This window comes from Euprymna scolopes, chromosome 1, assembly GCF_053919585.1.
Source record: "Euprymna scolopes isolate OS-2025 chromosome 1, ASM5391958v1, whole genome shotgun sequence".
NCBI lineage: Eukaryota > Metazoa > Mollusca > Cephalopoda > Sepiida > Sepiolidae > Euprymna > Euprymna scolopes.
The window spans coordinates 169,883,579-169,910,898 of NC_136482.1; the positions used below are offsets into that span (position 1 = coordinate 169,883,579).

At 34.1% G+C, this 27,320-nt stretch overlaps 1 protein-coding gene across 2 annotated transcripts in view; it reads right to left on the minus strand.

Annotated features, from left to right (window-relative positions):
• LOC145277170 (mannose-1-phosphate guanylyltransferase catalytic subunit beta-like) overlaps positions 1-27,320 on the minus strand; it is a 66,889-nt gene that overhangs the window by 25,440 nt on the left and 14,129 nt on the right. For both annotated transcript variants that reach the window (XR_013868119.1, XM_080128774.1), the window contains exons 2-7: positions 20,776-20,919; positions 17,163-17,243; positions 14,720-14,768; positions 9,327-9,469; positions 6,835-6,993; positions 6,355-6,433 (exon numbers count right to left, since the gene is read on the minus strand). Coding sequence is in view for 1 of the 2 variants with exons in the window: in XM_080128774.1 (XP_079984900.1) it covers positions 6,355-6,433; positions 6,835-6,993; positions 9,327-9,469; positions 14,720-14,768; positions 17,163-17,243; positions 20,776-20,904 (640 nt within the window). In the remaining variant the exon portion in view is untranslated. The remainder of the gene's footprint in view (positions 1-6,354; positions 6,434-6,834; positions 6,994-9,326; positions 9,470-14,719; positions 14,769-17,162; positions 17,244-20,775; positions 20,920-27,320) is intronic.

Sequence of the window (27,320 nt, forward strand, 5' to 3'; positions counted from 1 at the left end):
AGACGTAATGTTGCTAGTCGCAGTATTTTCTTATAAATACTATTATAGCATGCGTTCTTCAGAATTGTCTGATTTATTACCTGCTTCCTTTGTTCCAGCTCGTTAGTCTATTGGTCTTCATCAATTCACTGTTTTGATACCTCATTGTAATGCAGCTTCCAATTCCAGTAGCTTCTTTCCAAGAACTGCAGGCTTCGTGGGATGATCATGCTAAAATATATTTAACACTGTTCATAGCATACGGATGCACATGCTGTTTAACTTCTTTCCAATCTTTTGGTGAGCTAAATGCCACCAAAGGATTGGAAAGAAAGCTAGGAGACATATACACTCGTATGCTACTAACAAATGTTAAATATATCTTAGCCAAATCATTCTACGAAGCAGCAACTTTATGGCAACATACCTGCCATATCTACTACCATCAGGGAGCAATGTCTACGATTTGCCAGTCACTGCCAGTGGAGCAAGCAAGAGCTGGTGGGAAGCGTATTGCTGTCAACTCCACGGCATGGGGGCACGAGCAAAGGATGACCTAGATCCACATTGTGATACATTCATTAAAATGTATAATAAATTGTTTTATTGATTTTTAGCTGAGAGGAGATATATTTTCAGTATATTTTATTTACTGTATCATTTTTTAGAGCCAAAAAGATCCATTCTCGTCTGCCCGTTCACATTTTGTAAACAAAACAGAAAAAAAAAGGGAGGAGGAGGCCTGCGAGCAGGAGGAGAAGGGAGAGACAGAGATACTGTAAATGAAGGGTGGAAGAGGAAAGAGAAAAGAAAGCTCATAGACGAGAAAGAGAGGAGAGAGAAAAGATAGAGAGAACTAAACCGTATATAGAGAGAGATAAACTGTATAGAGAAAGAAAGATAGACCGTATAGAGAGTTGCGACAAGACGTAAGTCAGCGAAGGTCGGGGTGGCGAAGCCAGCGAAAGGCGACGGCGGCGTGGTAGCAGCGTCGCGGAGTTAAATATCAACGACACCAGCCGATGTTGGTGGCGACGATAAAGATCTGTTTTGATCAGAGGTCAAAGTTAGAATATTGACTGAACAAAAGAATGAACCCAGCAAAGGAAGGATCAATGGAGCAGTGAAATTTTTACTATAAATCAAGGGCTTCGATGAGCTTCGGAAACAAATACTTGGAGCAATTAACACGCACGCGCGTAATGAAACAAATAATCCTAAGGACAAAAATATGAAAATTAACCTGCGCACGCATAATCAAATATAAACAATTTACATGAAAGAAATATATATAAAAAAAAGAGACAAAGAAAGGGTCACATTTCAAAGGACATTAAGTAAGTTTTTCAATTAAAACTTTCATTTCTTCAACATCTCTCTCTTACCCTAGAACCTGTATCTAATTGAGCAGACGATTTCTTGTTTTATGTGAACATTGACTGTTGATATATTTTTCTCTCGGTAGAATTTGAACCATTAAATCATTTCATTTAGTTAGGCATATTTAATTTTCTTGAATTGAATTGAATTTTATTTATTTTTTTATATAAATAAGATTTGTTAATTTTTCTACGATACTTGTCCTCGTTATTTCTCATGTGATTTCCTTGTCAAGTACATTTCATTTTATTGTTGTCTTCGGGACGGTTGTCCCATTCCCATAACAACGCATTATCAAGGAACCTGGGAAACTTTATTTTTTTTCTATATTTCGTTACGTCACCCATCTCTACCATCCCCAGTAGGACTGGGATACGTCGTAACAACATACATACAGCAAATTGCACATGATACCAACTGTGATCCTGAAGATCTGAGACAGCTGATGGAAGACAGGAAAATCTGAAGATAGAGAGAGTCACATTGGTCTGGGCAAGAAAAGAAGTCCGACCAGATATAGAGGGCAGGCTTGTAGAACTCTTCTTGTTGACAGTTTTCCTCCTTACCTATAGGGTTGATATTTTTAAGACTAAGGCCAATAAGCATCTCCTGTTTTAGTGATAATCATCATTCATTTTTGTTAGCTCCTTAGATCAAGTGGCTTCACAACTTGTCTGGAAATATTTAAAAAAAAAAAAAAAAAGAGAAAAAAAAGCCCCCTCCTCCCTAGTTATAGGTTTACCTTTTTTTTTTAGGCACATTTAAGTATCTTTATAAGATGGCCAGTTGGTCCGTTTAAAATAGCATTTTCATTGCTCAACATGCAGATTGGATGGATGCATCTTAAGTTATCTATATATATAAAAGCGAAAATGTATGTATGTATGTGTGTTCGCTTTTTCTGTATGTCAACAAAAGGCTTTTTTCAGAGAAGCGGTCGCTCGCTTCACAACTTTTTATATCACATATAAATCGTAATATCTCACAGTTAACAACGAAGCTCGCCTGTCTATTTAAATTGCTCGATTTCGGGAAGATAAATATTCAATATTTGTCGCTCGCCGCATGTGGGTTAGTCTTTTTCCTATAACATCTTGGGGGGGGATGCGTTCAGCATTAAATGAATACTATCCTGCAGTCAAACTTGACCTCATTAACTCATTAAAACCGGCACCTGCTAAATCCAAGTGATTAAATAAATTCAAACGTGTTTCCGTTAGCATCTCGCAGTGGGGCAATGGTTAACGTCGTACTTTTTTTTTTTTCACACTTTAATTTACAACTTTGCCTCAACGGTTCGGGTTCGATCCTCATACTTGCTTTTTTTTTTTAAACCCCCCCCCCACACACACACACCTCCAAACACCCGGGCAACGCCAGGTACCCCTCGCTAGTCTAATATATAAAATGAAGTCAGTCTATTTCTTGAATCGATAGCCTTAAATATGACAATATTTGATTTTGCCTATCCAATTTATCATTTTTTTTTTTATTTATTCAGCCATGTCCTTTACATGAATCTAATGTATTTTGCTCAAGTTTTTTTTTTCTGTAAAGATTTATTCCCATTAAGAAAACTTAAAATGGAGAAATTTTTACATTATTGAGCTTACAGCATTAATAAGAAAAATTGGTACAACTACACTATAATAGCGAAATTTGAAATTTTTAATATTGAATTTCAAAGCAAAGCAATGGTTTCTACTTAATTGACATGTTATAGTAATGAATATATCCAAAAATTAAGAAAAACAGTAAGGTAAAAAAAAAAAAATTATTAAAATAAACATTTTTTAACAAAAATTAGCAAAAATAAATTGTTTAACTAAAAAATACTGGAGAGTTTAAAGGAGAGGTAAATAGCATATAACCATTGCCAATTTTTTTAATAAATTGTGTCTTAACAATCATAAATGTGAGCTAATTATCATGTTTTAAGCATAATTGAGTTACTTCCCTTGTTATGTCATGTGTTCTCAAAACAATATGGTGAGGGTTTTTTTTTATGATAAGGATCATAAACTTGTGTTCTTTTTTTTTAAATAATGCAGTAATATTTAAGTAATTCTGACATGCCAATTAAGTAAATATCATGGCTTTTAGTTGAAATTGACACAAAAAGTCAGTAGATACCATTGTTTTTTCATTAACTCGATTTTTTTAATTTTCTGAATTTCGCTATTGTACAGGGTGGAACAATAAAATTATAGCCCTAGAAAAGACGACAGGATTCCATTTCCATTTGATGAAAATCGGTTTTCTTTTTTTGTTGTAGACCATCTACTAGTTGGCCAGTTGTGTACAAATCCTAAGAGCGATAGGAATTTTCTATTATGTCTGAAAAGAACACAATGTTCAACAAGTGAGATCGGAGATGCACCACTGTACAACTCATGCTTTCTACCGATCCAAGTTATGACAACAGGACCATTGCCAGCACCTTCAAAATGCATCGCTGGATTGCCACGAATAACAGGGATGTGCGCAGGTTAATGAAAAGTTTCCAGCCACGGTTATAGTCTTTGGTGTGGTTTCAAATGAGGGTCACATCATGGCACCTCACATCTTCAAAGTCTGCTTGAAAGTCAACACCAAAGTGTACCTGAATGTGCTGAAGAGTGTGGTGATCCCCTGGTGCAATCAGTTGGCTGCTGACAGATCCTGGGTGTGGCAGTAGGACTTGGCACCAGCTCACAACTTCAAAGAGACCCAGGCTTGGCTTCAGAAGGAATGCTACAACTCTCTCCCCCTCCTCCTCCGACCTGAACCCACTGGATTACTTTGTTTGGTCATACATCACGAACACCACCAACATAACCTTCTACAACACCAAAGTCAGCTGAGCTCTCACTAACGCTTGTGGAAAAAGCATGCTCCTAGTTCTGAACCCGTATCAAGGTGGTGATTGAGGCTGAAGGCGGTTACATTAAATAGATGTCAGCTTTACTACATAATCAAGTTACCTGAATTTGTTTTTTTCAATAAAAGTTTTAAAATAAAGCTGCACTGTTGTTTTCTTTAGGGCGACAATTTTATCGTTCCAACCTGTAGTTTAGTTGCACTGAAAAATTTTCCTAAGATTAAATAGTAAACTATTTATTTCTTCAAATTACTTTTAACTTATGATAAATCAATTTTATTTTGGACAACTAATTAAAATGTTGACAATCCAGATTATTGGACAACAGGGAATCATCACTTACAAAGAACAGTTTAAGATTAAAATGAAAAAAATGTGAGTTACACATCTGAAACTTGATATATTTATTGTCTAATATCATAAATCCAATTGCTAAAGATAAGAACACTATTTTTTTTTTTTTTTTACTAGAGCAGGTCTCAACATTTTTTGAGAGTTCTTGCAGATTTATGTGTGCACCCTGCCGCAGAAGTGTGGATTGAAATACCATCTCTTTCTACATTTGTCAATGCTCTCTCTTTTTACGTCTGTCTCCGCAGAGTCTCTCAGACTGTTGCACTTTAGAATTTCCTTCCCAGGCGCCTGTTTCCCTGACTGTACTGACATGCAAAAATTCAAGTGTAATGTAAACATACATATCACCACCCAACTCCATAAATAGTATCCATGCAAATCTGATCCCAAATAGTAGCCCCCTTATGACTAAGTGGCCCTGTGCCTTGTTTGGGATGAAATGGCGTCAATTTTCATTTGTTCAGGGATCAGACATTTTTGCTTCATAATTCGCAAGTTCACTGGTCCAGCAGGTCAATTGTTTCCAAACTCTACTTTGTACCACCTTATTCAATCATTTACTTCCAAGTCCCAAATCGACAGTCTGGACCATTTCTTGTAATGACCTATTCCTTGTAGATTGCAGTGTGATGATAGTCCTGTGCAGTTCTAGGAGGTTTACCATCCCAGGTTTTGCCTTTCCTCTTTGAGATGGGGGTTAGTTTATTGTTAATCGCCTGTGGCGCCTCTACCAGAGAATGCTGACAGTGCTACCTAGGTATCTTTTGCAGGGTAAGAGTGGCCGCCCTTGGGGGCGCTAACTTTTTAATCCCACTCTTCAACCCTTGTGTCACATTTCTCACTGTGCGAGAGAAATAAATAACTTCAATTTATATGCGTACTTTGGAAATAAGGAGTTATCATTACTCTCAGGTCCACTCTGACCTAAAATTTTACCACTAGTCAGTCTCATGTCTTGCTATTGAATAGTAAACACCTACTAAAAATCTCTAATCATTTCTGCTGGTTTCCATTCGCATTTTTTCTCTTGCTCTTACAATTGTTGCATACCACCTTTTAAACTGGATGGCTTTCCTTGCATGCAAATAAGAGAGATGCACACGAAAGGTGCTTTAGAATTGTCATGAATAACAGCTCAACAAGCAAGAAACCATGGCCACTTTGGCTCAGGTATGTGTGAATGTTGTCACAACAATGAATAAATATTTGAAGAATTTAAGAACTTGAAGCCTATAATTTTTTTTTTTTTTTTTTACTTTAAGCCATGGTCATAAAACCATTAGCAATAGACACAGGAAACTAAGCTAATTAGGGAATGCATAAAACTTAGGAACATCATGATAGTTAAATAATACAGAAATCTGAAAATGTGACAGTGATACATGTTCATTCACACAATTCTGAGCCAGCACATTCAGGATTGCAAAACACAATTCGAAAGGAGATCGTCAATATATCTCTGAAAATACCTGTGTGATTATGCAGTGGATCTAATGTGAAAGCAGATCATCACAGGTTTGGTTTGTTCAGCCGCAGCAAAGGACAGCATTTAAGCATTACATTGGGGCAAGAATCATGAAATAATCTGTAGGTAACAGAAGCAACTGTTACATTCCGACAAGTAGACAGCAAATCTAATCCAAGCAGATCATATTCTTGAACAGTGTTGCAGCAGGGAATATATAGTATATATCTGATGGCACGATGCTGTAGATGCTCAAGAGAATCATTGGAATAACTTGAAAACAATTGATATTTTGTAGCAGTAAATTTTTGCTTACCATCTAATTCCATTGCATAAAGCTCACCCGCTTTGGCCATGAAGGGAAAAACCTCCTTTTCTATTGATGTAGGTTTTAGCTGAGGGAGAAAAAATAAAGTACAATCAAGAATAGGAAGACTAGAAAGAATTACTTGAAGTCATATAATTAAATAAAACTGCAAAAATTATTACTTGAAATAATAATTAAATAGAACTGCAAAAAGTTATCACTTGTGGAGTATTAGATTCCTAAAAAAGCATTGTTAAAATTTATCGTTAGTTTTTGATAATTTCCATTGTTCTTGAAACAATACATATACAAAAGTAAAACACAAAAGTTGTAATGATGAAAATAAAGATTTTAACATGATAACAGGATACATGTTAATCACAATTTTATTTTGCTATATATTTAACATAAAGTCATCTATTTTTATTTTCTAAAAGAATAAAATCTTTATGCATTTGATACAAAAATCAATAAAATCATTTGACTCACCTTAATTCGGTTTAATATAGATGTGTTAAACACGTACATGCCAGCATTGATCTTATTTGACACAAATTCTTGCGGTTTTTCAACAAAATCATCAATCTTTCCTGTAGTTCCATCATAAACTACAACACCATATTTAGAAGGTTCATCAACTTTGGTAACCTAAGAGAGAGAAAAAAATGTTAAAATAATTTTCATTTCTGGTATAAATCTCTCTCTCTCTCTCATATGAGTTTCATTAAATACTTTTGCAAACAAAATCCGATCCCACATTTTGCTAAATCCTACCCTCTGATGAGAAGCAAAGTATTTCTTCAAAACTCCGCGGATTAAGGACTATCCATTATTTGGTGCTTCCTTTTTAAAATTAAATATGTTTTTAACACTTTTTCAAAGTGTTTTTTAACATGTTTTACTAACTACTTGTTCTTATATATGTGTGCGTGTGTGTGTGTGTGTGAGGGAATTAAAGAAATATTGACAGATTCTTTAAATAAATATCAAGATCTAAAAAGCTCAACATGTAAGGTGGAGCTTAAACATTAAATGCCTAGGTATAAAAAGCATTTATAACCCCCTCCTTCCATCGACTTCTTTTTCTTACTGAACTGATAAATAAATGCATATACACCAGTATATATTTTGTATTGTCCATAATTTTCTTATATATATATATATATATATATAAATATATATATATGTTTTAAGAAAAATAGAAAAACCGAATGAAATTATTAAAATAATCAACGTTTCGTCCTTATTTCAGAGGACATCTTCAGAATATTGAAGTAAAAATGCAAGAAAAGAAAAAGTCATAGATCATACGAAAAAGAACAATTTTTGAATCCTACCCATATATATATATAATTTTGAGGTTGTTATTGTTCAGAGGTAGGGTAACCAGTGAAGTATAACGAGGTTAAGAGTGCTTAATACCGAACCGAAGTAGAGCAAGGTATATTTTTATTTGTTTTTACATAAGCAGGTTTCCGTCAACTAGTTTTTAGAAACAAATGAAAATATACACACACACACACACACACATTATATATATATATATATATATATATATATATATATATATATACATACACGCACACTAACAGGTATTGATTGAATGTTGATCAACAAATGTTTCACACTCCCATATTTTTATTAAGATCTAAATGAGTAAAATCGACAGTTTTTCAATCAAATCGATTGATTGCAGTGCACTGGAAGAAAGCTTCACTGTAATGAATTAGTCCACAATACATTGTAGTCTACATTGCACTATAGAGAATCTACTGTTGATTTTATAAAATTATTTTTTTATACATAATGGCTTGAATTAGAGCTTAAAACACAAAAGTCAAGCATCATGCATCAATTGTGCTCTAAGCAGAAACATTCATTTCGAATGCACCCCTGTCGTATCAAAGAACCTACTGTTGATTTTATATGTTGAGCCATTCGGATTGTGTGGTAAGAGAACTTCTGAAATGCACTTGTGATGTTAGGCTGTGTAAGGTGTTAACTTTGGTTAAAATCGCCTGTTTCTTCTTTCATCGGATTTTTTTGATTATCGATACTTATTGAAGACATTCTGATACAATACCCATCAAAGAACACTGCCAGGTACATATAGTACTTTTGTGTGAAATTTCAGTCGTTTTCAAGTCCATAAGGAACGAACTCATACAGACATACATTAGGTTTCACTTGAACATAGACGAACAAAGAAAATTATGAATGCAATAAAAAGTTATCAATTTATTTTGTTAATACAGACTTTGGGTGATTCTTTCACACAACAAAGAGCTAATATTGCATTTTATATATGAATATTATAGGTTGGTTGGTTGGTCTTGTTTTACAGCATATCAACCCTTTTCGGGTTATTTAATGCCGAATCCAAAGATTTTGAAGAAAATTTTTTTTTAATAGAATATATTTGTTGTTTTCACGTTGGTTTCTATTTAACCTATAGTTGGGACCCTAACAGGTACTACCACTCCGGGTCAGAGTGGACCTGGGAGCAATGGTAATTAAAGGGTGGCTACACACTGCCCAAAGCCCACAAGCTGGGGCCTCACCACTGGATATAGTTTAAGGTCATATCCAGGACCCCCATTGAGGGACTTTTACCCTCTGCAGGGGGGCAGTCGGCGTATTCTAACGCCCCACCGACAGGGCCGAATATTATAGGATAAGCTGTCAGGATTAAATCAGATAATAAAAATGTTAGCGATACATTTCTTTACAACTTTTTATTCAATCTAGTCTGGGTAGAGTGAGCTGGTTGTTTCCAATGACGGTCACATCAAGAATTACTCCATTTCAGGACTGTTCACTTAGGAAGATCAAATTTATTCATTTTTCAAATAAGATAAAATGAAGCAGAAAGTAAACAATAAAAAGTTCTTGATAAAACAATAATATGATGAGACAGACAGAGAGGGGGGGAGAGAAAGAAAGAGAGTAACGGAGGAGGAGGGGGGAAGCAATAAACTTACTGCAATCGTTCCTTCTCGTTCATGTTGTTGATGAAATTTGATCATTTCTTTAAAAGGAAAATCACAGATAATGTCGCTGTTGAGAACAAAAAATGGTTCGTCATCTTCCATTAAATGATCCCGAGCCAAAGCAAGTGGTCCAGCTAAAAATAAAGTAACACCCAAAATAAAGCACACACACACACATATATATATATATATGGCGTAATAAAAGATAAAAATAAGGTAATTGCAACTTCTCTACCAATTTTCAGCTTTTGTAATCATGCCCAAATGCATTTTATTTTCTTTTGATGGATTAATAATTGCTATTTCTTCTAAAGAGTTCAGGGCAAAATAGATTCATCGATTGATATAATAATTAAGTGAATGATTTTGCGCTGCGAAACAGTTGCTGTCAAGAAGTGTGAATGATGTCAACGTGATTAGAGGAATAAATTGAAAGATGGTCAACATCATGAAATTTGGAATATAGACTTTTGTCGTTTATTTATATATATATATATATATATATATATATATATATATATATATATAGAGAGAGAGAGAGAGAGAGAGAGAGAGAGAGATACTATCAAGAATTGTAAATGTCAACTGAATTAATGGAATAAGTAATAAGATGGTCAACATCATGAATTTTGGAATATAGTCTTTTGTCATTTATTCACTATATTGCTTTGTAATTATATTGAGTTTCTTAAATAAGGATTGGTATATATTATAAGAAAATATATTTCGTATATGTAAATATGTATAATAGTTTATAATTTATTGATGTCATTTTCATAAGTACGTATACAAAAATTAGAATTAATAAATTTATCATTATTAAATAGAACATTTTGGTAGCATATTCATGAATTAATATAGAATGTTAGTACGAATAGTTGGGTTTAGTGATTTTATTTGATAAAATTCAAAATGGCATAATGGAAACATTAAAGGTATTTTCAGCTTCTCTTCCAATTTTCGGATTTTAATTATGTTAAATCACACTCTATTTCCTTTTGACAGATTGATTGTTACTATTTCTTCTGATGAGTTAAGGGCATAATAGATTCACTGATTGATATAATAATTAAGTGATTGATTTTGCACTACGAAACAGATACTGTCAAGAATTGTAAAAGTAAACTGAATTAAAGGAATAAATTATAAGATGGTCAACATCATGAAAATTGGAATATAGTTTTTTTTCATTTATTCACTTTTTTTTTAAATTTTATTATTATGTTGCTTTGTAATTACATTGAGTTTCTTAAATAAGGATTGGTATATATTATAAGAAAATATACTTCTACAGAAACATATATACATATATATATATATATATATATATATATACACACACACACACACACACACACAGGCGACAAAAAGAAAGTCCGCACTTGTAATTTTTTCAAAAACTGCAAATTTAAGCTAAATTTAATGCAACTGTTTAAACAAACTATACCTAATTTGATTGGCCTTTTATTTTTCTATAATTTCACCTGTTCATATTTGATTTTTAATTGAAATATATTTTCTTATAATTTTACTTTAAGACAACATCATGACTTTTGGAACATAGTTTTTTGCCATTTATTCACTATATATACATACATATATTTTATGGGAGAATTATGTCCGAATTTTTAAGAATAGCTTGTACTACTTTATAATTAATAGATTTTATCCCCCCCCCCAGTCTTAGTAATAAGAATGCTCAAACAAGGTGGTGACAAAAATCAAATATTTTCAGAGTTAAATAAAGCCTGAGTTCTTGAAAACTTGATAAAAAAATTTTTATCTAATCCTTCGTTTAAAAATTATTTTTTCAGTAAATCATTTAATCTGCAATCTCTAAACAAACCTGCTTTCTCAAACTAACAATAGTCTTACATTTTCAGGGATCATCAGTTGTTTACCATGAAATACACTTTTGGGGATTTAAAAACAAAATAGTATACTAAATCATGGCGCCCCAGCAGTGTTGACCAAGCACCATCTCCCCTAAATAAAAAAAAACAAAAAATATTCCAGATAATGGATCCAGTTTTTTTTTTTGCTCCCAAGCGAACCTATTCATGTGATAATTTTTTTTTTCTTATCTTACCTGTGTCATTCGTCTTTGTCTCCAAAAGAAAGAGTATATTTTATTTTTTACACATCTACTGCATTTATATAATTTTTTGGATGAATCCATTATATATACTTATCACCCCCCCTTTCTTATTAGTATTCTACTTATATATATTTATATTCTTATTTGCTAATAATCTCTTTATATTTATTAGTTTATTTAAAAATATATAAAAAGTTAAAAATATTAAATACATACGAGATATTTTTTACATAATTAATGTAGTTTTTGAATTTCTCTAGTAATCTACTTTGATTAGTTTTATATGATTTAAAAGCATCAAGATAACGAACCTGTTATAGTGATAAAAGGGGACATAATTCTAAATAAAGTTATCACCCTTAATAGATCTTTAGAAAAACTGGAGAGTTGGAGAGAGAGAAGCAACATGGCGGTCATTGCTTGGATATTCAATATTGTCAGTAATTAATTTAATGTTCTGCCACAAATAAATTGTGTTTAAAAATACAATGAGCTTGTCTGTTTGTTATTAGAATATCCATCCATTCTCTAAACACAACAGAACAGAACCCAGGCTTTATTTAACTCTGTAAATATTTGATTTTTGTCACCACCTTGTTTGAGAAGACTGGGGGGAGGGGATAAAATCCATTACTTTTAAGTAATAAGCTATTACAAGCTATTCTTAAAAATTCGGACATAATTCTCTCATAAAATATATATATGTATATGTAGTGAATAAATGGCAAAAAACTATGTTCCAAAAGTCATGATGTTGTCTTAAAGTAAAATTATAAGAAAATATATTTCAATTAAGGTGAAATTATAGAAAAAGAAAAGGCCAATCTAATGAGGTATGGTTTGTTTAAACAGTTGCATTAAATTTAGCTTAAATTTGCAGTTTTTGAAAAAATTACTAGTGCAGACTTTCTTTTTGCCACCTATGTGTGTGCATGTGTACATATATATCTCAAGCCAGGATCGAAACCCGACCGCCCGTATGACAGTCAAGGCTTTGAACAATTACGCTAATCAAAAACTGCTGTGCGGGTCGTAAATTAACGATGTTTTTACATTGTCCGAATACCTAAGCTCGATTTGTTTACACAAAGAGCATCGCTTAATACACTAATGGTATATCGTGTATCACTTCCCAATTGGAAAAATATTCTTTTTCAATTATATTTCACCCTTTATTTATACCAATCCTTTTATTTATGAAACTCAATGTATGTTAAATTTAACTATAGAGCATATACAAATGGATGACAAAACGCTTATATTCTGTGCTACAAAACAGATACTGCCAACAAGAGTTGAACATTTTGACATGTGTGTGTCTATGTCTGCTTTACACACTGGCATGTGTTGGACAACTTTTAGAAATTAACTTCCAAACTAACCTATCTCTGACTAGGTCCTTATTTATCCTTTTTTCTCTTAAGTCCATTTGTATCACTTCCTCTCAGATCTTCCTTGGCCTTTTCATGTGACCTGAACCTGCTACCTCAACTGTTCTACATTTACTAACCTCAGAAACCTCCTTCATTCTTTCAATATGGCCATATCATAGAAATCTCCTACGCAGATTTAATCTTTCTGAGATCAGATCAAATAACAATAATAAACAATAAATGTGAGAGACCTTAACAGTTTACTGCAGTTTCATGGATAATCCACTGTAACTGCAGTAAAATGTGAAAATAAATCACATTTATTATTGTTATAAAATTCTGAATAGCTGAAAAGATATTGAGTTCTTTTGTGTAACGTTTGTTGCTTTGATCGAGATCAGTTCAGATTTTTACAAGTTGATTGTTAGGTTATCTCTGAATAAAATTATGTGATTACTTTTCGTATGTTTGTGTATGTGTGTTTCTCACCTGTATATGACTTACACATTTTTTTTTCTTCATTATTTAATATCAGCAGAAAAACGAGATTGGATGAGGATCACTACTGTGTACTTTTTCACTGTACTCCTAACACCATATTTTATTTCTACTACCCTTCTCCTCCTCCTCCTCCCATTTTACTGTCTTATATAGTCAAATGAAATGTTGGAAAATTCTGAATTAGTGTCATACATAGTGTTTAAATTTCATTAAAATCAGATATATATTTTTGAAGTCTTAACCCTTCATGACCTGAATTATGATGTAGATGATTAAAAAAATATTTATCGTTAATTTTAGTTAGTTTAAAGCCTAATTATACTATGATTGCCTTCAAATCGGAAAAATTATGAAGTTCAATAGTTAAACTACCACTGAATATTTTTGTATTTCACAAGCTTACCTTGATTATTATTCGTAGTGCTTGAAAAACGTGTGTTTATGACAAACGAAATTCTCCACTCTCTGAAACAGATGGCGGCATATTGAATGTAAGCAATGAACAGTTGCAATCTGGAGGTATCTGGCATCTACCCAGATACTGAACTAATACATACAGAGTGTGTTTGAATGAATTCCCACTTTATTTATGCCGTTATATTCATTTATTTACGACTGGACAAATTAGTTCAATCAGGTCATAAAGGGTTAAGGGAGTTCTGGTCATATGGGTCACTTAGAGGTAGGAGCACATAAATATTCAGCATAACCTTTGGAATTCCCATTCCGGGTTCCTGCTTCCCCAACTGTACTGACATGCAGAAGTTCAAGTGTAACGTGAACCGACGTCTTGCTGCCCAACTCCCTCCATAGTACCCCTTACCCTTGTAGCTTATGTCCATGATAGTAGCCCCCTACATCAAAGTGGTAATATGCCTTGTTTGGGGTGAAAATGTGATAAAAAAAAATAAATAAATAAAAACTAAATAACCTAGAGATTCAAGATCGTTTCTCGTCTTTTGCCAGAAAATTTTATACATATAATTTTAATAAAAATAAGATATATTTGAAGTTTTAGAGAAGTTATGCTCTCCTAGATTCGTTGGAGATTTCGGAACACTTCCATCATCTTCCTTGGTAAATTTTTACATAAGAATACACTTTTAGATTTTATGTAGATTCTCTAACTTTTCTTTCTATAGAGAAAACACATACAGACATTGAGTTTTATATACACACTATATATATGTTTTATCTAAGCATTAATATGTTGCTACATATCATTGAGGGAGACTTGTCATTCAGACTCTGGAGAACACCCTAAGTTGTTCTTAAAGAGAAGCTTTTTCATCATCATATAACTGTCTATTTATCCATCTTATTAACCATTATTCTTGAGTGTTTTTTTTTGTTTTTTTGCTTGATAAGTGGCGATTCATTACTAAAGAAAAAAATTAATTTTAAATACATACCTGTGCCTAAAGGCAATTTTTCATGAGATATAGTTATTCGTATTCCCATCTATAAAAAAAAAAGAAAAAGAAAAAAACTTATAAAAAGATGTTATTTGTTATTTAAAATTGTGTGATCACTTCTCGTATGTTTGGAATAATTTTGGGTTGTCTAAAAAAAAATATTTGTCAGTTTTAGAGAATTTTTTTTTTTCCATAGTTTAGTTTAGGACACAAGAAAAACTGAACCAAAGCGATCAGGAATTTTGTAATTTCAAAAGTTTTAAAAATATATACCGATTGATTGTTATTTATTGTCTTATCTGTCACTTGTGTAAAAAAAAAAAAAAAAAAAAAAAAAAAAACAGTAAAGAAAAGGTCAGTCTTTTTATCATTAATTTTACCTTCCCAATCAATGTGTTTAGTAATAATGAGTTTTATTCCACACTTTATTTATAGTTTGTGGGGATACAGACATCACACATTTGTACTTTGATGTGAACATGATGAAAAGACACGATTCGGTAGTTGAGATGAAGACAAACGGAAATGGAAAGATGATCTGAATTCCTGAATTCATAGGGATGAGAGTACTAAATGCCAAAAATGCTAAGATTGAGATAAATTTTTCAACCTGGGGCAGGAGCAGACAACACGTGTGTGTGTGTGTGTGTGTGTGTGTGTGTGTGTGTGTGTGTGTGTGTGTGGAAAGAGGACATCATAAAAAAATAGTCAAAATTAACTTGGATGCATGGAGATGGAAGGAGGGTGGATAAAGACACAAGATGCCATTCTTTAATGAACATCTAAATCCTTTCCCCATCATGGATCGTTTGAAGTTTTAGTCTTCACAGCATAATTAACATTTTCAGTTTCCAGAGAGAACTGTCACAAGAGGGAAAAAGGAAGGTAAAGAAAGCGTGAGAGAGGAAGATGAAGAGAGAAAAGGAAGACAGGAAAAGAGAAAGAAAGCTAAAATGCGAGAGAGAAAGAGAAACCGAGGTACTCTTGCAGAATTTGACCCGGATTCTCAGGATTTTTCATCAATTATTGTTTGGGCTCAACCGGCAGTCATTGGATTAAGCCGAGCAAAGTAACAGACCCAGACGAATTTTAAAACAAACAAACCAGAAAAACATAGAAAAACAATTAAAAAATAACAAAAACCTACTGTAAATTTACTGAATATATATTTTTTTCAAGAAAAGTTATATTTTATATTGTTTATTTACTTTTATTATTATTTTTTTTTTTTTTTGCAATTTTTTTAAAAGTTTTTTTTTTGATGAAGGTTTTGTTTGTTTTTTTTTTAATTGTAAATTGTTAGGTGAAAGTACAGTTTTTTTCCAAGAAAACATACGTTTACTTTTAAAAAAGAAAATTGGCACTAAACATTTATTTGTAAACACATCAAAAAAATCTGATGAAAGAAGGAACAGGGGATTTTGACTAAAGTTAACGCCTTATAAAGCCTAATATCACAAATACATTTGAGAATTATTTTACTGCACAAGCAGAAAAGTCCAGTATATAAATCAACAGAAGGCTTTTTGATATGACAAGGGGCATGTTCGAAATGAATGATTCTGTTTAGAGCACAATCGAAGCATGATATTTGACTTTTGTATTTTAAACTTTAATTCAAACTTATATATAAAAATAATTTTATGAAATTAACAGTAGGTTCTCTACAGTGAAATGTAAACTACAATACATTGTGGACTAAGTCACTGTGGGGAGGCATGTGAAGCTTCACCACTAGTTCCTAACTAGAGCAGACAATACATTTGATTGAAAAAAAAAAAAAAAACACATGTCGATTTCACTGATTCCGATGACAAAATATGGGAGGGTGAAACATTTGTTGATCCTCATTCAATCCTGGGCAACATTGAGTCTCCCTGTGAGGTCATTATAACATATATGGCTATATTCTAGGTATGTAAACTTTTTATTTTCAGCAGGGCAGGATATATTGTTTAACTCTGACATAGAATAAAGAATTATGACGTTTCTGAATTTTTGAGATGAGGATTGGTTATTCGTATTATTTGGATTCATCGGACTACTGTTCTCATCTTGAGTGTGAGTTGCACAACATTTTGGTCTATGTAACCTCCAACCTAATTTGACAAGATACACCTAAAGAAGGTTAAATCAACCGAAACGTTGTGAAAAATCACACTCAAGATGAGAACCGTAGTTAGATGAATCCAAATAATACAAACTAAAGAATTAGTTATGTTGATTTTGAATTCTAGGAAATCTATTATAGTTCTTTATTTATTAATAAAGTTAGGAAAGGTATGAAGCAGCTTGTGTTCAATTAAATCGTATACAATGAATCATTTATGTCTAAAGGTTGATTTGCTGTAAAAATACTGGAAGAGTAATACAAAAAAGACAAAAAAAAAGAATAACAATCAAAAGTGGAAGAAAAGATCAATATAAAAATTATACTTACGGATTTTTCTAAATGTTTTAATTCATTTTCCATTTGTTCTGCTCGATAACTCACAGCAAGGATGATATGTCGTACTCCAGCCTGAAAATAAAAATGAATAATAAAGTATGTTTGCTGACAAGATTATCTCCCTTTGAAATTATAAGATTATCTCCCTTTGAAATAACTTATCTCTACTATTATATAGAATGTAATCTGGCCTTTTGGTCAAGATCAAGGTGTGGTATCTGTTCTTCAGATGCTGCACTTCTGTTTCTTGCTCTCTTTCAGTGGAGGAGAGGTCCTTCACGACTGAGACAATTTTTATTTTTGTACCTTTTCTCCACGTTAAAAAACGACCCTAGTGTCTAACTCTGTCCCGTGGGGAGGCATAGTAAATAGGTACTATTATATAGAAGGAACTTTGTGTGCCTGTGAGTTCGTTATCTATGGACTCGAAAATGGCTGGACCGATTTTTATGAAATTTCACACAAAGATATCATACTTTATGCATCTGGCAATGTTCTTAGATAGGTTTTGTATCGGAATGTCTTTCATAAGTATTGATAATCAAAATAATCTGATGAGAGAAGGAACAGATGATTTTGACCAACCTAACATCACAAGTGCATTTGAGAAGTTTTATTAACACACAAGACAAAAGGCCCGACACAAAATCAACAGCAGATTCTTTCATATGATAAATGTGCATTCAAAATAAGTTTCAACATCGGCTCTTCCTGCTAATAATTTGTTAAAAATATCTGTCCAACGTTGATAACACAAAAATCTATTAAATTTTCTTCTTTTTTTTTTTTTTTTTTTAAATGTACAAGTAGATGTAGAGTGCTTTACTTTTAACTCTAAAAGTTTTTGAAATCATTAGAGGTTTTAGGCTAAAAGTTATGAACTAGTGTCGATGTAACTTGAAAACTACTTGATGAAAATCTATAAACTTATATATAGATGCTTCAGACATATTAGTTTTGGAAAACAAACATCCTAAATAGGTTTTAAAAGGGTTAAAAATTTGTGAGTCCAAATATTCTAGGAAAATCCATTTTCAATTCCAAAGAAAAAAAAACATATTGTTGCAATATTTTTGATAGTTAATGGGGGTATATATTTAAATGCTGCCCACATCAGCATTATGTGGCACAAGGCCGGAAAGTGGGAACCCCGCAGGCTCCCCTAAAGAAGGGGCACTCCTGCAATTTTAAAAATTGCCTGAGTAACCCCGTCGGCATTCCCCGGTCGGGGCGCCTACGGCAGCAAGCAATAAACTTGTCCCACCGGAAAGCCCGGTGGCAAGGCCTGGGAGGGTGGACCTCCTAGGTAAGTTGGTAGATTCTATTTATAAAACACTACTGCTAGCAACTGATGAATCAAATTAATTCACATTCTGCTATTAACCAATCAGAAACCAGAACGGCTCTATAAAAATTAAACCTTTTATGCATCCCAGCACATAATTTCTTTGTGTCAACACAAGAAGGATCTTTCACTCTTTGGCTGCAAAATTCCAAAGTCCGGAACATGTATAGAACAGCTGCCCACTGAAAATTCTTCATTTCTAGGACTTGTATAAAATAACTACCCATCAGAAACTCTTCTGAAACTAAACATGGCTTACAATTCAAGATATAGTGTAAAAATAACTCTTCTATCTATGCATAAAGAGGGGGGGGGCTTAAATTTGAAAGATTACAATAAAGACTTACTTCTAGCTGATCTGTGGTATCAGCTCTTTTTCTTCTTTTATTTTCTCTCTTTATTAAGTCATGTTCATTGGCAATAGACGGAGGCTACTAAGCTAATTAGAGAATGCATACAACTTAGGAACATCACAATAGTTAGCTAATACAGAACTCTGAAAATATAACAGTGATACATGTTTATTTATACAATTCTGAGGCAGCAGGTTCAGGACTGCAGAACACTATGTGAAAGGAGGTTGTTGGTACATCTGAGCAAGCACCAGTGTGATTATGCAGAGGGTTTAATTTATTGCAGGTTTGGTCTGTTCAGTCACAGCACAGGGCAGTATTTAAGATATCAATTTCTTAGTTAAGTCTACTTGGTTTTTCAATTGTCCTATATATTTTTTGGGTTTTGGTTTTTCGATTGTCATATATATTTTTCCCTTTATTAAGCCATGGTCAAAAAACTGTTGGCAATAGACAGAGGCTACTAAGCTAATTAGGGAATGCATACAACTTAGGAATATCACAATAGTTAGCCAATACAGAACTCAAAAAATGTGACAGTGATAGGTGTTCATTCACACAATTCTGAAACTGGTGATAAATTCTTTGTGGGGTTGTTGTCTGGTTGGATCATTGTTAATTACAATTAACATTAATTAAATAAATTAATGTGTCTTGTTCATTTATGTCGGGTACAGTGAAAAGGAAAGAGAGAACAAGCTAATTCGTGCAATATCTTTTAAACAGATCTTCTCTGCTTAACTTCCAATCAGGAACAATAAAAAAAAATAGTTCCTATAAGGTTAAAAACAGTTTAATAAAGTTATATGCTGGGATGGACATATTGGGTCACATAAGCAAATGGGGAAGTAACTCAATTGAAACAATTTGTAGCAGACAGAATTTACTCAAAAAACAAAATTAAACATAACATATATATACATAAGTTGCGAACATTTTTTTAACAGTTTTCAAAACTTGTCGAAATTACTTTTCTGAAATTGGACCAAGATTTCTAAGAAATTGAAAACGTAATTATCTCCCCTGTTAACTTTCTAATTCAAATGAGTAGATTTTGAAACCAAATAATCTAGATTTCTAGATTTAAATGTCTTTTTTCATGAATAATTACTTTTCTACCCTATCGTTTTTCATAATTTTTGGATATGTTACTTTTAGAGACCTGACAATTACGTAGGTGCTATTTTTTTTTTTTTTACTTGCAATTCAATATTTTTTTTCATTATTATAATACAGAAGCACCCAATTAACTAATACAAACGATTATAAATTAATGTGCCTTAGAGAGAACAGGCTGATTAATGCTACTACATCTTTTAAACAAGTCTTCTCTGCTTCACTTCCAATCAGAAACATGGCTAACATTCTCTCCCACTACTCATACTATTGTCACATGTCACGTTGAGCTTTTTTTCTTTTTCTTCGTTTACATAGGAGTCACCACTTATCAAGACCCAGAAGCCACTCAAGGATAAAGGTTAAAGAGTGTACAGTAGTCAATGGGACAATATCATAGTAATCATTAGAAGTGCTATTTGATAAATTGGTTGACTTAAGAGGTACGGCTCATCAAGAACTTGTTTACATTGGACTTGAAGACGGCCATATTGTAGTCAGCTGGAAAGCAGGCAAATGGAAGAGAGTTCCACAGGTGTGCAGTTCTAAGAAAGAGGCTTTGTTTATAGAATCTACGTTTAGGTTTAGGCACAGATAAGAGTGGGGGGGGGAAATTATTGATAGTTATTTTCTATCTCAGACCACCCATACGTATAATATTGCAAATGACTACATCTTAGGAAATCAATCTAGAAGTTCTATTTTTTTTTTTTACTATTGCTTTTTTTTTCTCTTTTTTTTTTTTTAAAAGACAAAAGAAAGTAAAATGTAAACATCTAAATTCACTTACCTCCACAAGTGCTTCAATCTGATGCAGTAACATTGGTTTGTTGCCAAACTCCACCAAAGGTTTAGGGTGACTCAACGTGAGCGGTCGTAATCTGGTTCCATAACCTCCGACCAATATCAAAGCCTTCATGTTTATAGTGAGAAGCTAAAACATGAAGTTTAATAGGTTAAAATAGTTTGCTTGAAGCATTGTTGGCACTTTATTTTTTGTTGAAAAAGTTTTTGTTACACATTTATCGAATTAAAATAAATATAAGAAACTTATAAACACAAAATAGAGTTTTCTGCCCCTGATGTATGCTTGTCTGCCCCTGCTATGCACTCTCCAAATATCCCAACTGAAAACCAAAAAAGTTGTACCTTTGCACTAGTGTGGCATTGTTTAATCTATACATATATAAAAGGCAAAATGTGTGTGTGTATCTTTGTCTCGCAAAAACTTTCGACAGAGGCGATGGATCCTCACAAGATTTGTATGATTTTAAAGCTTGACCCTTCGGACGACAAATATTAAAAAATTGTCCAAAAACTTTAATTCCTTCACCCTAAACTGTGCAGTTTTCTACAAGGAGGGGCTGATGTTTTTGCATCGCCATTTTTGCAAGTCCTCGTATCAATTGGATTGACTTTGCTTAATTTGAACGCTATGGAGCATCAGTAAAACAGATTTTCTTTCACTTTTTTTTTCCCGCCTTCGTGCCATGAGTTTGAGCCTGTCTGCCTACTACCACTTTTTTTTTTTTCAAAAAAACCTCTTCTCGAACCTAGCTGCCTACTGTTGCTTGGATTCCCTCCTCCTGCTACTACCATTTTTTTTTTTTTTTTTTTACTCCCTCTCTCCACCCGGTCTGCCTACTGTTGTTTTGATTTCCCCCACTTTTTTTTTAACACCTCTCTCCACCCGGACTTCCTATTGTTATTTTAACAACCCACCTACATACACCTCCCCCCCCCGCCAGTGTGTATATAAAAAGAAATTTAACTTTATAGAAGGCAGAACAATCTAAAGGTGTGACGGATAAAATTTAAGATTAAGATTAAAAGTGTATCGATAAGAAAATCAGGATTTCTTTTTACTCATATTCGCCCTACCCAAAGCAAATTGACACATAATTAGGAACCATGCTTACGAGGACACACTAAAAAAGGAGTTAGCAGCGAGATATCTGTTTGGATTAGACTAGTGTGGGGTGGGAGTACTTTGCTTGGACCTAAAACATGCTTAAATATGATATTTTAATTTGTCCAGATTTTGTAAGTCGTAAGTTCAAAAGTAAGCAAAAATAAATATTTGGGTGCTATAAGTTAGAATCAAAACCGAAACTGTTGCATTCAAAGCTGGCGACATTACCACTGTACCAACGCCACGTGTATGAACTGATTAAAAATTAAAAATAAATTAAGATCTACAAAATGTATCACGATTTTTTCAATTTTGATCCATTTTTGACCTCTTAAAAACTATTTTAACTGGCTAAAGACCCATAAAAGAATGGTCTTTAAAAAATTTAATCATTTGAGACCCTAGCACCGCTCTGCAACTTTTAGTTTCGGAGGAGATGGAGTTTGAAAATATGGAGACAGACAGATAGACATATAGCTGTTTATATACTAGATTTAAACTTCTGCATATTAGTACAGTCAGGGAAACATGAAACAGGGAGAGAATTCCAAAGTTTTGCACTTCGAAGGAAGAAACTATTAGAATAAAAGGCTCTCCAACATCAAAGGACCTCCATAGCGAAGGCGTAGAATTTTGTTGATTGTCTGGTCAGTTGGATATCTATGTTGAGGACGGACCTGTGCTAAGAGTTTGTTGGCGCATACTGACTCCCCGTTTCCTGCTTTCCTGACTGTACAAACACATAAATGAAATGCGAACAGACATCTTGTTTCTATTTACAATGCCTCCCCACGGGACAGAGTTAGACACCAGGGTCGTTTTTTAACATGGAGAAAAGGAACAAAATAAAAATTGTCTCAGTCGTGAAGGATTTCTCCTCCACTGATAGAGAACAAGAAATTGAAGTGCAGTATCTGAAGAACAGATACTACACTTCGATCTTGTCCTGAAGGCCAACAGTCCCGTATAAACACAATCCCAAATAGTAGCCCTTTACATCCAAGTAGCAATATACTTTGCTTGAGGTTAAAAAAAAAGGGCAATACAGTAAGGAAGGATGACAAATATATATATATATATATATATATATATATATATATATATTATATATAAAAGTAACTTTATCTGTCTAAGGAACAGTCTCTACCAAACATCTCTTTAAATTTTGGACTACATACTTGAAACTTGATATAGGCGATTTGAACCTGTGGAACAAATGCGATTTGGTTTTCATCTGATAAAAATAGCTACTAAGGTGGCAAATTTGAAAAAATTTGGAACATGGCAGGTGTAAGTTGGCTTAAAGTGCTTTTCTATGCATGCACAAATATACATTTATTTTAATTTTTTTAGTTTTTGTATATGTATGGATTTGGGTTAGACAGTAAAGAATAAGCCTGGAGAGCTATATGTTTTGATTTTGATTCTAACTGATGACACCCAAGATATTTTTTTTTTAATTTTTGAAATCATTATATATTGGATACAATATTGAGCATATTTTACGACTGGACTATGCTGTGGAGGAGGAGTACTGCTATATATTGGATACAATATAATAATCAATAGAGAATTTGCTTTATAATAAATACAAAATCTGTATAAATTTAAATAATAAAATTTAAGTATATTTTATGACCAGGCAATGATGGCGACCTGCTAGATGTATATAAAAATGGCCATTTTTATTTGGCCAGAGAGGTAGAAAGTATGAAATGGTTATCTTCAGTTGTTCATACTATGGAAACATTGGGTGCCTGGTCAGTTTACTTCTCCAATGTTGGTCATCGAAGTGTGAACGTTGTGCTGAGGCTTGAGAACAAATTAACAAGTCTGGTCACTTTTCCAATGATGCTGGTCAGATATGGATATCATACTGTTAGATAACAGCTCAGTTGAAGAAAAGAGAAATTGTCGCATAAAGGACAGAGGTTTTTTTCTCAGAAGGAAACTATAGACATCAGGTCCCAGGCATCGTTCAGGATTAGTCCAGTGCGTGTCTGGGCTACTTAAGTCAACAGATGGATTGGTGGAAATAGTTGACAACCAGACAAAGTTCTTAAAACATCAGCAGGAGTTAGTTAAAAGTTGGATGATGTAACCCAAGTATCAGCAAGAGCAGGTGACCAAGTAAATAGATGAACAAAGTAGTCTATTCAACAGCTTGAGATCTGGACAAGTTTATATTTAAAAAAAAATTTTTTTTTTTTTCATGGAGATAACCACTTATCAAGGCCTGGAAGCCACTTGGGGACAAGAGTTATTGCGTGTACAGTAATCAATGAGATAGTATCGTAGTAATCATAAGTATTGGAGATTTGATAAAGTGTCTTACTTAAGAGGGCGGTTTGTCAGGAATTTGTTTATGTTGGACTTAAAGACATCCACGTTGTAGTCAGGTGGGAAACAGGCAAACGGAAGAGAGTTCCACAATCGTGCACTTCTAAGAAAGAAGCTCTGCTCATAGAATCTACGTTTGGATTTAGGCACAGACGAAGAGTGGGGAAACTTAATGACCGTGGTTTCAGCCAGACAGGTGTTTTTTGTGAAAGATTGGTGGCGAGGGGGGGGGCAGAGATTGGAGCTCAGACGAGCACTTGCCATGAAAATAACGATAAAACAAAGACAGGCTCGCAATGTCTCTTCTGTGGGAGAAAGGCTGCAGGGAAGAGAAAAGGGCATCCCCCACTAAGCCACAAAGTCTATTTTGTACTCTGTCGAGGCAGGATAGGCTGTTTTTAGCAGCTCCTGCCGAGATGTGACAGCAGTAACAAGTATCCTGTTACCAGACAACACCACAAATCAGGCCAGTTATATAAAATGGTCGAGGGCAGGGTATTAAATATGAACTGATATCTGAAGAATGATCAGCGGTATTCCTGAAGGTAATAAACATGAACAGATCCTACACGTTATGTTTCTGAATTTTTGAAATAAGAATTGGGATTATTCAAACTACTGTTCTCATCTTGAGTGTTATTCTCATGTTTCAGCTGATGTACTCTCCAACCTTCTTCAGGTGAATCTTATCAAACTAAACTCGAAAATCTTATTGAAATTGGGAATTTCTATGTGGAATTTTGAATAATAGAACTCTTTATTTAATCCATGGATGTAGCATGCTATCAGATAGAAGTTTTAAATACCAAGCAGCTGGCCTATGAGATTGTTTTTACGAACATCTTACTATAGCAAGATGTGGCATAAGACCATTTTAATGTGAGGAGAGCCTGCTCCCTGTGGAGGCGGGGGCACTGTGACAGGTACAAAAATAACCAAAAACGGACTCGCCAACATTCTTTGGAAGAGGTGCCTCCAGTAATTAACCAACCTCTCTCAAAGGAGAAACGGATGTCTTAAAAGATGCACCTCTTAAAACTGAGCCAACCCATACTTCATTCAAACAAGAAAGGTTTCCTACATATAAGCCAGCCCTCACGTTGCCAGAATGATGCCAAAGTTAACCCTGGCTAATATAAACAGAAACAGATACTACACTGTGATTGTCACAATAAAGTAACAAGCATCTGGCACGTTTTGTTTTTCACAGCAGCAAAATATGGCACAAAGCTGAAAATAGGAAAAACCAGGCATTCCGAGAAGGTACTCTGATCAGGTGCAAGAATTGCTGTGAATAGACCTATTGGTAGGAGAGAAGTCTCAGATGATTGCTAATAACACCCCCATCCTGAAGGAGAAGGTAATGCCTGGAAGGTGAATCTCCTAGATCAGAGACAAACCATACCTAATACACTAAGGCTGACTGGGATAGCTTCCGTACATTTATATCTGATCTACCTCTGCGTTCCATGTTTAAAAAGGATGTGTCCTCTATAGTATTAGACCTGACGGAATGGTTAATTGTAGTTATCGACCGTTTCATACCCTCGAAAAAGTTTCAGCAAAAACCTAACAGCCAGCCATGGTTCTCTCCAGAATGTGCTGCTGCCATTGCGCACAGAAATCACTTTTTCCACTGTTTCCAACGTAATAGATGTACGAAAACTAAAGCCGCTTTCAGGACTGCCAGCAACCATTGTAAGAAAGTAATAAAGAATGCAAGAGAGTTGTATGCTCAATCTGTTAAGTCCAAAGTAGCTGAGCAGCGGCTTGGTTCCCACCAGTTTTGGCAAATAGCAAACAGAATCATGAACAGAAGCGTGTGCTCCATCCCAACTATTATCAATGGACCTGAGGTAATCTCGTCAGCATCAGACAAAGCCAAACTCTTTGTCAAGAACTTCGCAGCTAATTCTACCCTTTGCGATCAAGGCTGCCAACCCCCAATATTTCCTCCTGTATCAGAAAACACGCTATGTGATATACGTATATCTGTACGTGTTGTTGCCAAGCTAATCAAAAACCTTGATTCCAGTAAAGCAACTGGCCCTGACGGTATTCCAATTATAGTACTCAAAAAACTTCAACCTGAACTAGCGCCCATACTTACAAAACTGTTTAAACGTTGTCTTAAGGAGAATAGTTTCCCATCTCCCTGGAAAATTTCATCAGTATGCCCTGTATTTAAGAATTCAGGTGATCGCTCATCCCCCTCTCAGTACAGGCCAATAAGTCTCCTGTGCGTCATGAGTAAGTTGCTGGAATCTGTGTTAAATACAGAAGTAATCAACCATCTCAACAAAAATAACCTTCTTAGTGACACTCAATATGGTTTCCGTTCTGCTAGATCTACAGCAGATGTGCTTACAGTTATATCTCATAGGATTAGCAAATCTCTCGACGGAGGCAACCTTTCTAGGGCAATTGCTCGACATATCTAAGGCCTTTGATAGGGTATGGCATAAAGGTTTACTTCATAAGATCTCTAGCTATGGTATTGCTGGAAATGTCTTCTCAATTATTAAATCATTTCTTTCTGATAGGTTCATAAGAGTAGTAGTTGAGGGGCAAAAATCTGAAGCTCACAGTATTAATGCCGGTGTCCCTCAGGGGTCCATCCTGGGCCCAACTCTTTTCCTGATCTACATTAATGATCTTCCAAATCACATCCTTACATCATTTGTAGACATCTATGCTGACGACACTACCATTTATGGTAGCACATCTAAGACAGTAAACGACCAAGTTCTCTCCAATTCTCTCTCCTCTGATCTTGAGCACGTAGTACAATGGGGTAAAGAATGGCTGGTTACTTTTAATGCATCTAAAACCAAGCTTCTCTCTTTACATCATCAACATTCTAATCCACATCTGACATCAATTGAAATGAATGGCTCTCGTCTTCAGGAGGCCTCAAGTTTTGACAAACTTCTTGGCTTGACCATTACTCCTGATCTTAAATGGAACACGTACATCAAATCTGTTGCCAAGGCCGCTGGAAAAATGGTGGGATCTTTCTATCGATCCAGTAGATATCTCACTGCTGATGCTATTCTCTATCTATATAAGAGCCAGGTACGTCC